This window comes from Pseudophryne corroboree, chromosome 1, assembly GCF_028390025.1.
Source record: "Pseudophryne corroboree isolate aPseCor3 chromosome 1, aPseCor3.hap2, whole genome shotgun sequence".
In the NCBI taxonomy this organism is placed as follows: domain Eukaryota; kingdom Metazoa; phylum Chordata; class Amphibia; order Anura; family Myobatrachidae; genus Pseudophryne; species Pseudophryne corroboree.
The window spans coordinates 838,404,189-838,420,788 of record NC_086444.1 but is presented as its reverse complement, the minus strand read 5'-3'; the positions used below and the strand labels follow the sequence as shown (position 1 = coordinate 838,420,788).

Genomic DNA, 16,600 nt, shown 5'->3' with positions numbered 1-16,600 from the left:
CTGCATTTTATTAAATATATCAATGTGATTTTCAGTTTACATTTCTGGTTTTAGGATGTGTAATGTAACCCGTACATTTAACGCAGTTTGTTCTCTTTCCCCCATTGTAGAGGTCCTAATCCCAGCAAAGTCCTGCAGCAGCTTCTAGTGCTGCAGCCTGAACAGCAGCTGAACATCTTCAAAGTGTTGAAGGCCCACCTGATCGAGAAAGGAGTCATCCAAGGAACAATTTCTGACCTATAAGCTAACGACTTGTCAGGAAGCCAGGCTATACCAGTGGCACCAGAGTTATTGCACTGATTCCAGAGCGCTCAACCAAAGACTTAGAAGTCAGTTCTCCCCTGGGATAGGTACACCCTTTGGTGAAGGCACAAAACTGTCTTACTTTCCATTATACTTGGAGATGTTGTGGACTTAAAGAAATGTCCTGATAAGTGACTGAGTGAAGCTCTGACTATTGAAATGGTAACTTTGCAATAGACCAACCTGAAGGTTCTGTATATAAAGGTTCTATGTGTCCAGTTTCTTTTAACTCTTACGTATTTCTACTATAGATAAGCAACAACTCTTACAGTATGTGTAGAAAGGGACAAGTATATAGTTATAATACTGCATACATCTTCCTGCTGCATAAGGGGAATTATGTTTCCAAGTTCTTTTATTGAGTATGTTTTATTTTTTGTTATGTTAAAATGAATGGGAATTTGATAGCATTTTTAAAATTTTGTTCTAGGACAAAAGTATGTTTTGCAACTAAGGCATTTATGTGAATGTATTGTACGCTTGCCATGCACTGAAGTCCTTCACTCCTCCCCACATAATGCAACATGGTTGGGTGCTGGAGTCTATCTTGTTATAAGGCAACAAAAAAGTAAAATAAACTCCGTAGACAATCAAGTCGTTATCATAGGGAACAGGCTGCAAGCGATTTCCAGGTCGACCAATGAAACAATAGCGAAGGATAATCACGAATGGTCTTCCCATTGACAAATATGTACTATATCCACACAAGTTTAGTATATAGTCACTCCAAGCAATTGAAGGTGTTAATAAACCCACCAGACACAAGTTAGGGAAGAGGAATGACAGGACGGAGATGAGCAGTGCATTACCTTGGAGTACTCCGTGTCAAAGGAAATCTGCAGATGAGGGGTCAGTGCTGTCAGAATGGCTGTACTCATGCATTAGTGTTTCGTCTAAGTGGGAATATGGGCCCAGGAGTTCATTATGAAAGATGCCGCACTCTCTTCCAGAGAGTACTGTTACCCTGGACATGTTGCTATAAGTAAAACCATTGATTTGGTGAAAGAAGGCACTACTACAAAGGGTTTTGAAAGAAGACTGTGACCCCCTAACGTGTTTGGGGTTGCTGTATGGTGATGTCTTCTTCTGTATTTCTAACATTTTCCACTTTTTTGAGAGTCCATTGAGATTGAGGGCTACCAGATAATGCTATGCTCATGATCATTGCTCATCCCTTGTACCTTCTTCTCAACATGGGTTTGACTATTTCCATACCCTGCTATTGTTACAGCAGCTGTATGCTTCCTTTGTGTGGACTTAATACTCATTTCTGAATAGTTATATTCCTCTGCCTTTTTTCTTCCTAATATGATGACATTACACGGGGGCGCTTGCTGAATCAGTTAGTACACTTATTGTTGGAATCTGTGAGGCTTTTGGAGAAACTGTTTTGCAGTACATGAATATTTCTGTGAATATTAGCTATATATCCTCAGAGGGAATATTATCCTGTTGGTGAAGCCTTTCTTATTTGACAGAGATCATTTGTATAGTACAGTCGCACAGACCAGTTTACCAGTTATATAGCGCACACATATTCCACAGCGCTTTACAGAGAATATTTGGCCATTCACATCAGTCCCTGCCCCAATGGAGCTTACAATCTATATTCCCTACCACATGTACACACACATTCACACTAGGGTTAATTTTGTTGGGAGCCAATTAACCTACCAGTATATTTTTGGATTGTGGGAGGAAACCGGAGTACCCGGATGAAACCCACACAAGCACGGGGAGAATATATAAACTCCGCACAGTTAGGGTCATGGTGGGAATCGAACCCATGACCTCAGTGCTCTGAGGCAGTAATGCTAACCATTACACCATCCGTACTGCCCCGCAGACCTGTATGATAACTAGCAATATATCTGTGGCATTGTAGACTGCTGTCCATGTCTTGCATAAATATAATTGTGTTTAATCTGTTCTCTTTCTGTAATACAGGAATTTTTACCTATCAGGTTTTTGTTTAAAGGGTTCTTAATGTATATGCTGTTTTAGCCTAATCCGCATTGTGTACATTTCTTATTTAAAACATTTTAAAAGTAATGTGAGGCAAAACTGTTCAGCCTAGTCATTAGGTGAGCAGGGCTGTAAGTTATTTATGTCTCTGGCTGATGTGAGACGGACGTGCAAAACAAGTGCATGCATTCTGTGCAGACACCCTGACTTGTACTATTCGCTTTGTTTGTATAAAAGTTATATTTACTCTTATACAAATGCAAGGTTACTAAGACACAAACATTTGTCACTCCATATTACAGTGGATGCATGGGCCTGAAGACGGCTACTTTTGGTTTGCATTAATGCTGACCACTTGATGATGTGTATGGCAGCTATAAGACATACACTGCACACTGGGCGTTTGAAAATCTATGTAATTTTAATATTAAAAACTTCAGTAACAACATAAAAACGCTATAATTAGATAGGACAGAGCACTGGCATACAGATAAATATAAGACACAGTTGTGTACTCCTTCAGACATACATTGCTAAACAATAAGTTAAGGATTGGATAATATATTTTGGATTGCTAAAATAATGATACCAATATGCTACAGACATTTAAAACACTGTAAGAAAAACTTCTTCCTCCTCGATGTTTTTGAATTTTAAAATTCCTTAGGGGAAAATGTATCAAAACTTGGAGAGAGTTAAAGTACCGGCCAATCACAAGAGCTGATTGGTTGGTACAGTAGTTCATCTCCAAGCTTTGATATATTTCTCCCCATGTAACCATCTCAGAGGAAGACAAATGCTGGTTTGTGCATCATATTGTTTGTGTACTTACAGTGCTTTTCCGTGCGTGTTGGATTTATTATTGTTTTTGATCACTGTTATGTTTCATAGGAAGTTTTTAGTCCTTTCCCTTACCATAGACCCTGTTATTACTGAGGAGTAAGTAAGCTGCTCTGTAATTCAAGAGCTACAACATGCAAATACAAGAAATTCAGTACAAGGTCCTAATTAAATGCCATGCTAGACAGTAAGCTGTTCAGCTAAATGAGTGAAAGAGATATTTGAAAATTAGCAACAATTTATCCCTTTTAACTATTCATTGATGCTAGGTCTGGTAGCATTTCGGAATAGTTCCCATTTAAACCATTCGCCACTCACCGTGAAATCAAAGGAGACCTGTTAAAAGAGGCAGACAGAATATTCTTTCTGTAATAATTTCTGTACTAATAACCACTAATCTTGTAATAATGAAAGTTGCTAAAATGTGCAAGTGTGGCTCAGTGTTCCCTTTCCATAACAGAATTTTGAGAGGTTGTCTACCTTCACTCTGTCATATATTGGCTAGTAGGGTTGGGTATGGGATGCTGACAGTCAGAAACCAGATAGCAGCGTTCAGACTGTTTAATCCCGACACATTTAGTTAAATAGGCTAACCCTCACCCTTACCTTCCCCCTAATCCTCCCTTCCTGCCTAAGACTCACTTTCCCTGGCATACTTACAGATGTGTCCACTTGCATCTACCCTCCCTGCACATTAAACATCCCTTGTGACTCTCGCGCTTAGCGTCTTTATGTGCTGCTTTTTCCATTAAAATGCATTTTATTCACAAAACAATGTGAATAGGACGCACAAGCAGCTTACTGTATGCTGATTAAAATGCTATGTGGCATACCTGTATTCTGTGTCCAAACACGGCTGTATCTGCATACGAAATGGTACGTTACAGTGGTTTCCTAGAAAACACTAACATACCATTTTGTATGCTGACGCACACAGAATATAGGCATGCCGCATATCATTTTAATCTGCAGAGTCTGCTTGTGCGTCCTATTCACGTAGCGATACGAATAAGATGCATTTTGGCAAAAAAGACACTTGATGCTAACAGGGTTGCATGGGACCTGTCAGCTCACTCATGCCAGGCATCCCATGCTATGTGGCATATTGTGGCAAGATGTATAGTGACACATCTGTATGTTCGGGATTCAGAGCTGTGTCGCGATTCTGGTGCCGGTCTTCTGACCAACAGCATCTAGAGCGTTGGGATGACAACTACATCCCAGCTAGGGCTTAGTACATGCCTTTATGCAGCTTTATTAGATGTGCATTGCTTAATCTTTCTAATTCTTCTGGAAGCCACTATATAATCCAGGCAGAATTGTTTACTTGTGTTACCATTGGATAAAAACACAGAAAAGTTAGTTCTTCATTAGATGCAATGGAGCAGTTATGTGTTGTATACAAGGGCAACAGAAGTAATGCTTATGCTATTGAAAAACGCATCTGGGAGATTGGAAAGCTAAGCAACTCGTATAGAAATGCTGCAGGAGGCTAAAATTGAATGTCAGGGGTAAATCTCTTTAACATTGCATATGCAGTTTCCTTTTCAACTTTGTATTGATGGTATCAGCAAGGTACCATTCCAAGCTTAGACTGGAAGTCCCGTATCTATAGAACAGATGCTTTACTCTATAATAACAACTGTTCCTGACACTGTATGCATATACAGATACGGGACCTATAGGCACGACACATTTTCTTTATCTGACTCGTCCAACCCTGCCTAAAATACAATATATGACAGCAATTCCCTCCTCAATATCTTTTGTAGTAGAGACCCTCCTAGCAATAAAGAGGTGGTAATGGGTGACATTAGCACTTTCTGGATAATGAGCATCAGACAGAAAATCTCATACCATTTCCCAACAGTTCCCTCACCTAGAAGAACATGTAACTTTGTGTAATAGTACTTTAAGTTCTGTGATGTACCAGAATGTAAAACTATTGAAATAGCTTTTTAGAGACCAAAGTACAAAGTATGAGCACAAATAGGACAAATAAATGAAAAAATATATTTTTGGTTGTCTATTTTAGAAAGAAAACTATTGTATAGATATAGAACAAGCAATATTTTTTTCTTCATAAGGTAAAACTGCTGCTTTATTGGTGCCAGAATTGTACGCAAAGTAACTTAAAGAAAACTTGAATTTTTTTTTTTAAAGATTTCAGTCTTTGAAATGTATATATTTATTTTCTTTGTGTTTCTATCAAAATAAAATGTATTGAAACCAACATCCCACTGTGTAAGCGCCTCTGTGATGTGATCCACCCGATTACTCTGCATGATGATTTTGCATTCACATTTTATTCCTACTTGTGTACTGACGCACCAATCAGAAGCAGCGAATGCAGGTGTCATCTCTCTGTTTGCTTTAGTTGAAGAGCTTTTGGCTGGATGTATTCAGCAAGAGCAAAGTAGCTTACGGTTTGGAGGAATATAAAATGAGTTTAGAAGTGTGTAGCACCATGTGTCGCAGATACTTCTCCTTGGTCTTTAAAAGCCTACCTAGAGTTTATTGCACCACTCAGATCTGTGACATAAAACCCATCCACCATAAGTGGGGGCATCCTGAGTCTGTCTTGGGTTTCCTCTAACTAGCTGTACTGACTGCGCTAATGGTTCTACTTGTCCACAAGACACTCACCAACTGTAAGTGCCAACTGCAGTCAGCGTCACAGACTCTCTTCCAATTTGATCACTTACATGCATGGCCAAATTGGACCTCGACCCTCTCTAATGGCTGGCATCAAAACATAATTAGACATCACCGGCGGGATGTAATGGAGTCCAAGATCGCCAAAGGTGCAGGATGCTGGCTGATCTGACTTTCTTTTTAAAGGGGCAATCACTTACAAGGCATGGTTTTGCCCTGTACATGTTTACCCCTTTAAAAAAAAAAGTATGAGATCGGCCGGCATCCTGCACCTCTGGTGATATCGGACTCCATTACCTCCCGCCACACAGCTCCCATAAATTATGGAAACTTTGGAACATATTTTGTAATTCTTTACCAAACAATTGTAGTGCATGCCATTTACTGAATTGAAATAGTTGCCTTTGGTATGCCGTATTTTTTTCAGCAAAAATGTTCTCAGAATGTTACGGTACGACTTGAGTGACGCATTAAAATTGATAGTGTCACATGAGCACTTCAGCTGTAAAGACACTGCACACATTCTGTAAATCCCTATCCCTTGAGCTGTAAAATAAGACACGTTCCTGGAAAGTAAATATTATAAACCTTTACTGTATTATAAGTTGTTAGAAACCTTAAAGCAAATGTTATATGAATCTTTCCCACATTACCTGTTGTCTCTCCTGTCTGAAATATCTAATGAAACACACAATGAATATACTTTTACTGCAAAGAAGTATTAATGATAAATTAAAAAAACAAAACCTAGTTCACAGATGTGTACCTCCTAAAGGGGCCCACACACTAAAGGACCCTACACACTGGCCGATTTTTTTAAAGATATGAACGATCTCGTTCATAAATGAACGAGAACTCGTTCATATCTTTAAGTGTGGAGACTCCTGCGATGAACGATGCGCGTCCCCGCGCTCGTTCATCGCTGGTCTCCCGTCGGCTGTGCATGCAGGCCAATATGGACGATCTCGTCCATATTTGCCTACACTTCAATGCAGCCGCGTGACGGGGGGAGTGAAGCAACTTCACTCCCCCCGTCACTGCCCCCCCCCCCCCGCCGGGTCGCTCGTCGGCCGTATCCGCCGTCGGGCAGCTCGGCGGTGGGTCGGCCAGTGAGTAGGGCCCTTAAGATTATCCGGCCAATCTGGCTGGTTGGAACTAAAATCTGATAATGTATGGGAGCAAATGACTGTTGACCAAGTTGTCAGAATGGCCATTTTTGTTTTGTTAATTCCACTTTCTGGCGTTTGGGAGCAAATGGTTGATGGTCATTTGCTCTCATACATTATCCGATTTTAGTTCCAACCAGCCAGATTGGACATATCTTAAAGTGAGTAGGTCCCTTTACTGTTGCTTCAGTCGCGCTAAATAGCCCATTGGTGTGCCAGGCATCTTATTCCCACAATTAAAATATAGAAGAGCCCAAACTATTTTGCTAGCTTACACCGATCAGTTAGTTGTACAACATTTGTACCTCTGTTTGCGACTGAGTATGAACCTGTGTAAAAGAGGCTGAGTTTCGAACCATAGCGCCATCTGCAAATTTGTACTTGTGTAAAACAAATTCCTGCGCCAGTTGCAGCCTAGTGTCTCTGGAAAGCTTTTTACTGCTCAGAAAAACACAGTACGCTTATTCCTCTCAGGCGTCTCATGCCATATGGACAACCAGTAAATTAAGACACAACTGTAGATTCATAAACATAATGGAAACACATGTGTGACTTAAACATTGAGCAGGCGCAGCGTACATCTATGAATGTATGACCAGGTTTATAATGCATGAAGGATTCCTAAATGTTACAGACAGTGCATGCTTTGGCTTTGAGATGCTACAGATGTGTCCTCTTCCATCTTGTGTCAATACTCCATGCACTGGGAGATGACTGGCAGGAGTGTGTCGGCAGTTCTGCTAATGTTGGCCGTCTCTTTTTTGCCGAAGATTAATCTTATTCGCATTGCTATGTAAAAAGACACACAAGTAGACTCTGCTGATTAAAATGATATGTGCCATGCTTATATTCTGTGTGCGACTGCAGCTGTATCTGCATATGAAATGCTATGTTACAATGTGTTCCAGGAAAACACTGCACAATGCGAAGACTACGCATTTTCAGGGGGCATAAATGCACAGACGCCCGACATTAGTAAACACGCTCACGACTCGGCGCGTCATGAAGGGCTGTTTAACGTGACTACAGCAAGGATGTAGGAAGGCACCTCTGTACATCTCATACTATTACTATACTTTACAGTTTGATTTGCTTTTCCAATAACCTACTTGGCTCTGAAAGCCCTAGCACACATGGAATGCATGAAAAGTATGAACTGAGGTACTTTGAATAGTCTGAGTGATTAAGACTTTATCACTCAAACTGTTCAAAGTACCTCAGTTCATACTGCTCCATTAATATGACGTGTCACAATTTATTGAACCACAAAATGTTTTTATTCTAGAACCAATGAAAACAATGACACATTATCCTTCCAGACTAAAGGTTTCAGTAACCTTTAGTCATAAGACCTGTCACTGAAACACTTTTCGTAAACATCACTGAGCCATTTATGGCACTCCTTTCCTACAATGGATGGTTGAAGTGGTCTTTAACGCATTCATACCTGTCCTTAAGCCTCCATAACAGGACAAGCGTTGTGCTTCTCTTCATATGAGCACAGGCTGAAGAACTTCTCACCACAATCCAATACATTCACCTTTGCTCCTGTGAAAAGTATGCAGTTTCTGAGGTCACGTTTGAGAATCACTGCTTTACTGTGCCACGAGATTAGATAATGTGGTGAAATCTAACAAGAAAAAATGCCCGGTACAAAAGACAGATTTTATTACTCCCCTAAATAATTTCCTTATTTTATTTTTTTTAAACATTTCTTTATTGAGTCATCATAAGTAAACAAATAATTGATCTAGTATAAATGCCAAATGTCCTGAACAGATTTTAAGTCGTACAGCAGAACATATGTTAACAGAAATAAAACAGTGACAATGAATAATTATGTTTTGTTAGCGATGTCCATTCATTTCACCGATAATTACTTTATACCGACAGAAGCAAAAAATTAGTTCCAAGGGGGAGCCACCGACGTACCTCCAGCATCAGCATAGGGAAACAGGCGGGTCTTGTGCTGCCAATCTCGTTAAATACCATGTGGTGTTTTTTAAGCTATGATGTATTTGTTGCCGTGTGGTAAGTGGGGGAGTAGATATATAGGATTCCCATAATGTAAAGAAACGATCCACCTGCTGACCCCTGTCCACTATTGCCTCCACCCAATCCATTCTGAACAGATGATATATTTTAGACAAAAATAATGGTATCTGCGGAGGTGTAGTGTCTATCCATCCCTGGAGAATTGTCTTCTTCCCCGCTGCGCTAAGAGCTATAAGTAGTTTTTTACATTCCATTGGCATCCTAAGATTTGGTTCAATAATGCCTAGAATTGCCCATTCTGGTGTAAAGGGGACATAGGTGATTAATTTGGCTTCAGCATAACGACTAACGAGATGCCAAAAATATTGTATGATTGGGCAAGCCCATAAACAGTGGTAAGTATCAGCTTCAGATTGATGGCATTTCGGGCAAGAATGGGAATCCGAGGTTCCCATATGGAAACGTCGCAGGGGGGATAAATACGTATAGTGATATATATTTAAAAATAACTCTGTATATATGCTAGCGGGAAGAACTTTGCGGGAGAACAGTAGGGCCCTCTCCATTAAAGGTATCGTCAACCCAGGGAAATGGTTCAACCACTTAGATATTCCTCCCGTAATAGTCGCATGGTCTAAAATTTTTCTCAGGAAAGTATAGTGGGAGGGAATAGCTTTACGTTGTGGGACTGGGTATGACAAAAGACTGTCTAGAGAGTTATTCCAATCCGCAGTTGTAAAGTGCCTGAGAACATAATTTATGTAAAATCGCAATTGTACAAATGCCAAGGGGTGTGGGCTAACCATGGCAAACGTTGAGGATACCTCAGAAAAGGTCAAAGTCCTCCGATCCTCCGTGGAGACCAAGGATCGAATTGAGTGCAACCCAGCCAACCCCCATACAGTAAAGGGGTGAGCAGCCATGCCGTCCAGAAATTCAGGGTTTTGGAGTAAGGGCAGATGTAGGGAGTGATAATGATTCAAATTGGCATGATGGCGCAGAATGTGCCATAGTTTTCTGGTGGTCCACAGGAGTGGATTAGATTTAACAGAATCCGGAACCTCCTGGTCACGCTGATGGAGAAAACATGTCAGGTCAACGTCCTGTAGGAAATTCTGTTCCAATTATGTGTTTGTGTAGACTGAACTTTTTTGTATCCAATCCCTTAAGTGACGTAGGAGAGCAGCGTGATTGCACACCTCAATATCAGGGAAATTGATCCCTCCATTTGATTTGGGTTGTGCCAACTTCCGCATCGCTATTCTAGCTCTGCCACCCCTCCAAACAAATCCCCTGATAAGCTTGTTGTGGGACTGAATATCTGATTTTGTAAGCAGAACCGGAAAGGTTTGCAGTGGATAAAGTAGACGGGGAATGGCTACCATTTTAAGTAAGTTGGCCCTTCCCAAACAGGATAAGGAGAGACGGTCCCACCCCTTTATGTCAGAAGATAGGATAGAAATAGCTTTACTAACATTTAGTCTGTATAAAGCATCTATGTTTTTTGGTATCAATATTCCCAGATATGGAATGTACGCATCGGCCCAATGTAAAGGATATTGAGTAGTCCACCTAGTGTCAGTGGTAGAACTGCATAGTAATAATGCCCTAGATTTGTTAACATTTATGCTAAACCCCGAAATAGAGCCAAACATTTGTATTTTTTTGAGTATTTGGTGAAGGACCCGTTCTGGATTATTGATATAAAGGAGTATATCATCGGCAAAAGCATATCATTTAATTTCCTGTGCACCAATTCTGATTCCCTGAAACGCTGGCCAATCTTGGAGTGTACGCAATAAAGGATCAAGTGCCATAATGTCCTTATTTTGTAAAAACACAAATGATAGAGTAACTTATTTGCATATTTAATTGTGCAATTTGAAACTAAGCATGAAATGCAGAAACCGAATGATATTACTGTCCAAAGGAGAACAGAAGGACTTTACAGGCTGGGTGACCATGGTTAAATAGTTCCTGCTGCTTAACTGGAAGATATTGGGGCTGCGCTGAGTCCCACCTGTTTTGCACCAAGTACAGTACACAACAAATTAATTTCCTGCACATCCTGCTTTATAGGGATGGCACTATGGTACATGCCATTTTTGCACAGATATTTTGCAAAGTAGGTTCACAAATGCCTGTAATTGCACAGCTCTGTGACCAGATAAGCATACAAGCTTTTACCAAGTAATGCAACACTGAGGCCTTATATATCATAGCTACAGTAGGAGTGAGTTATACCTTATACAGGTTGAGTATCCCATATCCAAAATGCTTGGGACCAGAAGTATTTTGGATATCGGCTTATTCCGTATTTTGGAATAATTGCACACCATAATGAGATATCATGGTGATGGGATCCAAGTCTAAGCACAGAATGCATTTGTGTTTCATATACACCTTATACACAGCCTGAAGGTAATGTTACACAATATTTTTAATAACTTTGCGTATTAAACAAAGTTTATGTACACTGAGCCATCAGAAAATAAAAGGTTTCACTATCTCAGTCTCACACAAAAAAAAATCAGTATTTCGTAATATTTGGATATGGGATTTTCAGCCAGTAGTATGAATCGTAGCAATATGGCATTAAAAACAGATTTTAATATTTGCACTATAGAATCAAAAGATTCTGTATTTTCTCCCCTGACCCCCTCCCCCCTTCTTGTATTACTGTACATTGAGAAATGACAGTAAGCACAATATATAGGTATCAGAAGGCCCAGATGCAGTGACTATACGAGTGGTGGCATTAGGCTGCAGTAATTAATTGTAAGGCATTTTTATTTTTAGAGGAACAGATTTATATGTACATAATCAACAACTGTGAATTATATTGATTTTTGTCACTCTGTGACATCACTAAGCACTAAATACAGTGGTGTAACCAGAAAGCATGGCATGTACAGTAGGGTTATAATTCAATGGTGGTTCTATAAGCCTTCACACCAATTATGTATATTCCTATGCTACACTGTTGAACTTCAGTACAAGCAAAGCTGGCTGAGTGTAGATGGGGATCCTGGATTATGTATTTATTACCAGTTATTTATATAGCACACACATATTCCGCAGCGCTTTACAGAGAAAATTTCGCCATTCACATCAGTCCCTGCCCCAGTGGAGCTTACAATCTATATTCCCTACCACATGTACACGCATGATGTCACCTTCGCATTGCTCAGTGGGTAGAACATTAAATACTGTAAATGGCACATCCAGTAGCCAATGATCCAAGAAGACTGAACTATTTGTAAATACTGAAGTGGAAACATTGGTATCCCTCAGCAACAGGACTTGATAACTACATGGTGGTAGAATTTTTTCAGAGATCTCAGTCTAAGTCCGGGGTGCGACACCCCACAAACTGTGGCCCTTACCGGCTTGTGGGGTGTCGCGCCCCGGACTTAGACTTAATGTTTAGGTACCCCCAGTACTCGGAGACACCTTGAAGCGGCTTGGGGGCTTCCCATACCTTTGCAAATGTGTGCAACTGAGATCTCTGAAAAATTTCTACCACCATGTAGTTATCAAATCCTGTTGCTGATGTCATCCGGTGTGCTGGAGGATACCAATGTTTCTCGTTCAGAATAAACCCTCCCTTTCATGCACCTGGATGACATTACTAATTGGATAAGAGCAGTTACCAAATTTCTTGTTGAATATTGAAGTTGCAGGCTGCCATGCATATTGGGTAGTGGTTGTTGTTACTTATTGTTCTTAATACAATAGTAACCTCTATAGAGCTCTCATACTTTGTATACACTACTCATACATAGGTTTTAAAACATTAATGTGTAAAGAAAGACAGACATTGTGCTGGTGGTAAATAGCAGGTATTTTATTCATAATGAAAAAAAATTAACTTAAGTACCTGACCTATTGCATTTAGTCATGTATTGTAATTGTGTTACTCTACTTTTTGCATTTGAGACAGATATACATTGAACATTCAGATATTACAGACTGCACGCTAGATAGCATTTTCTTCCAGACCGTGAACATTTAACCACCAAAAAAAATCAGATACTGAATTCTGTAATACAGTACAAAATTCCACCCTCCAGTCTTAGCCAGTTATTATGAAACAACTTCTGCTGCCATCCAAATAAATGGCTGCGTGTAAGGGCGTACAAGTTAATAACAGGACAAATAAAATATACATAGCACTGACACAAAAAGTCAGTTGTGTTAATTACTCATGCAACAAGTAACAAAACTTGCTGAAATGAAAAATACTTCCTAAAAATTTTTTTTTTGCTTCTTTCGACTGCATAAATATTTTTTTATACACAGTTTTCATTATTGAAACCAAATGAGTCTTGAAATTATACAGAACAAAAATAAAATTTTGCTGCTACAGCTATTTTACATGAAGGTGCAAAATAATTTATTGATAGTGTTCTGCTATAGGACAGAGGCGAACCTCTCATAAAACACCTGTTCTATTGGTAAGCATGACAATACAATTAAAGTACAACTTACAAATATACTGAAGAGTACATGGGTGTTTGTAGGAGTATGCAAGGGAGAACACAGTTAAGTGGCAATGAAATTCACAATAGAAGATAAACTGGTCTCATGTTCCGTTGTGACCCTTTAATTAATAGATGGTCAAAACAAATCCATTACATTTATGTATTATTTTTTTGTGCATCCCACAAAGCCATACACTGCCCAATCCCACCCCCTTTAGATTCTGTCCATTTCTGCACTGGTAGAACAAAAGGTGACGTTGAGGGTTATTTCATAACTTTGGTCAAAGATTCAAATCCGCCCTTACACCATAGCCTCCAATTAGGTTCAGTCCATCTTGTGCAAGTTTGGAAATGAAAGCCCAGGTCGTGTCGATATGGTTTACTGCAGGATTTGCACCTTTAAGCAAGTTTAATAAGCAACACTCATTGCAGGAAGATTCCCAAATCTCCATGATAACATAAGTATTCTAGAGTAGCACCCAATAGACTATGCCACCTAATTGTCACAAAACAAATAAGATTACTGGAATGACCGGAGCTGCAAGCCTGAAAAACAAAACCAGGATGCTATTGTTATGTTGCCTTTGGGTGATCAGTGTTCAACTTGCTGCCAAGTTTTACAGTACAAATCTTTCCCGTCATTTCCATAGTTGCAACAGTCTCCAATAACCAGGGATTGGCCCAATTTAAAAAAATCTGTGCCCTATAAATTAAAATTTATTGTAAGATTAATAAATATGATATCATTGGAATTCTAGTGTTCCAAGGTCAGCTGAGACTGTACTGTGCATAGCAGGCTTAGGTGCATCAACCCAGCAACAAAGTGTGAATGGAAATTATTTATAGGCAAGTGCATCTCAAGGCTGAGAAGTGTGAAATCTGGTTTGGCGCCCACTTGTGGCAGCTCAGTAATCTACTCGTGGACAGCAGCAGGACTTTGAAGTACGTTTAGCAAGTGACAGCCTTAGACTTTGCTGCTAGATTACGAATTTCCCTTTATTGCATAAATATGAAATAAAACAGAATGGAATGATGAGGTTTAATTTCTAAAAATATAATATTTAAAATGAAAGTATTCATGAATATTAATAAATATGTTGCTAAAAATGCAGTTAATTAATAGAATTATTAATGTATTGCTTTATAGGGAATTGTAATTCCAAGTACATTTTTCCTTTACTTAAGAGATTGAAAAATGGCTTACTACAAATCACTATACACTGCAACACATTGCTGCAGACTGATTCAATCTAAAACTTGCATTACCGATAGACATTAAATCATTTTGTCTAAAAAGGTACATGTTTTTTTTAGGTGCATTCAATTTTGGAATTCTGTGTGTTGCATTACACACTTTTACTTCAAAGAGAATTGTATATATACTGAGGAAAAGATTATTTAAATTAGCATCAACATATGTCTCTCATATGTTATAGAGAATTACATCTCTGTGCTATGTATGGAACAATCCCTCTACGAGTACATCTACATCACTAAACGAAGAAAAATCTCATCACCTATAGTGCCAATCAATTGTAATACTTTTCCTGCTGAAGGGAGGTATTTATCAAAGCTTGGAGAGAGACAATGTGGAGAGATCAAACTACTAACCAATCAGCTCCTGTTATGTTCCAAACACAGCCTGTAAAACGAGAGTTAGAAGCTGATTGGCTAGTGCATCTTCTCTCTCCATGCTTTGATAAATACCATGCTAAGAAACATATTTCTATACAACTTCACATGGTTGTCTGATTCACAATGCGGGAATGCACATCTTTTCCCCATGAAAGCAGAATGGGCTTTGCTGTGGCTTGCCTGTCGGAATATTCAATACCGATCCATGTAATAATGTGTGTAGCAGCAGTGCACAGCCCAAAAACATGCACAGAGTTTATTTGTTAAAGCATATTGATCGATTGAGAGACTTACTAAAGTTGAATATATCTTTATGCTGTTTTGTTGGCAATGACCTCACAGGCTGATTATGTATTGGTGCAAAACAAAGGCAACACAAGTGAATTCCATGATGCCTGCAGAAAGGGTTAGGCTCGGAGAATGGGGGTAGGATGCTTTCAAACACATACATGTAATGTATGTGGATGCTGAATGGAACAACAGTACAGACAAAAGTATATTGATGATCTATCACTTGAGTTTCTTTATCAAGTTAAGTCCCATGTAACAGGCAATTTATATGTAAGATTTCAATAAAAAGGCCAATATTTTATTTACAATAAACTGTACATGACTGCAAGTCTTTGTCCGTAAGCGGCTTATTTATCCGAAAAACTAACTAAGAAGATTACTGCTCTACAGAAATAAACACAAGGGAGTGTATGGGGGCTGCAGATTGGGGCACTTCCTCCAGCCAGCAGGCATAGCAGCAGGATGATAGTAATATATATATATATATATATATATATATATATATATTTATAGTTAGTTTGCCCGAAAGCTCAACATGGTCTTTTCTATATTTACTTATTTTGTTTTACTTAAAAGAAAAGTTATTAGTGAGTGAAATGATCCCTTTTTCTTGCAGTGTTTACAACACTAAACAAAAGTTGCATGTAAACTGATTTTGTTTTAAATGTTTAACATATCATCCTCTTTGGAAAGAATGATGGTAACAAGCACAGAGGAGCTCCTGTGTTAGTCAGATGGCAGAGGCTTTTTATTAGTTCCTTGAGGAATCCTCAGCGCCCCGCTCATGCTGTAAATTATAGTAGCAGTTCTGGCACACTCTCACTGGGGAAGAGATTTTCAGCCGTTTAATTTCAGACTGGAAGCGACTGCATCTGAGGATGGGAGAGGAATAAAACAGTTTTATTTTGGATGGAGTTACCCTTCAAAGGGACTAAACCAATTGCTTGAAAAGAATAGTATTACTATTATCAGGGGTATCCAATTAGGTGCGCTAGTTTTTCCACCAATAAAAACACGTGATTTTTGACCAATGGTTATTTTCGGCCTATCCAATTATAGGCGCTTTCAGCCAATAACACATGGGATCCGGGATAAGTTCCTGCACCTATGTGTTATCACAGCTCTGAGGACTGGGTATCAGGGATTATGCTGTACAGTGCCGGGTATCGGAGGTAACTGGATAGCACCCGGCGAATCCATTAGTCTTGGTCTATGTTTGCGGCTAATTGGATACCACCCTATATGTATTACATATAGATTCTGTAG

At 39.3% G+C, this 16,600-nt stretch overlaps 2 protein-coding genes across 10 annotated transcripts in view; one reads left to right on the top strand and one right to left on the bottom strand.

Moving 5' to 3' along the window:
• Positions 1–5,341, top strand: part of CDS1 (CDP-diacylglycerol synthase 1) — a 163,549-nt gene extending 158,208 nt beyond the window's left edge. Inside the window, exon 13 of the mRNA XM_063919902.1 lies at positions 111–5,341. Coding sequence (XP_063775972.1) covers positions 111–243 — 133 coding nt within the window. The 3' untranslated portion in view covers positions 244–5,341. The remainder of the gene's footprint in view (positions 1–110) is intronic.
• Positions 5,342–12,750: 7,409 nt separating this feature from the next.
• Positions 12,751–16,600, bottom strand: part of WDFY3 (WD repeat and FYVE domain containing 3) — a 462,687-nt gene continuing 458,837 nt past the window's right edge. For all 9 annotated transcript variants that reach the window (XM_063919895.1, XM_063919894.1, XM_063919893.1 and 6 more), the window contains one exon: positions 12,751–16,206. In XM_063919895.1, the coding sequence (XP_063775965.1) occupies positions 16,086–16,206 (121 nt within the window). In that variant the 3' untranslated portion in view covers positions 12,751–16,085. The remainder of the gene's footprint in view (positions 16,207–16,600) is intronic.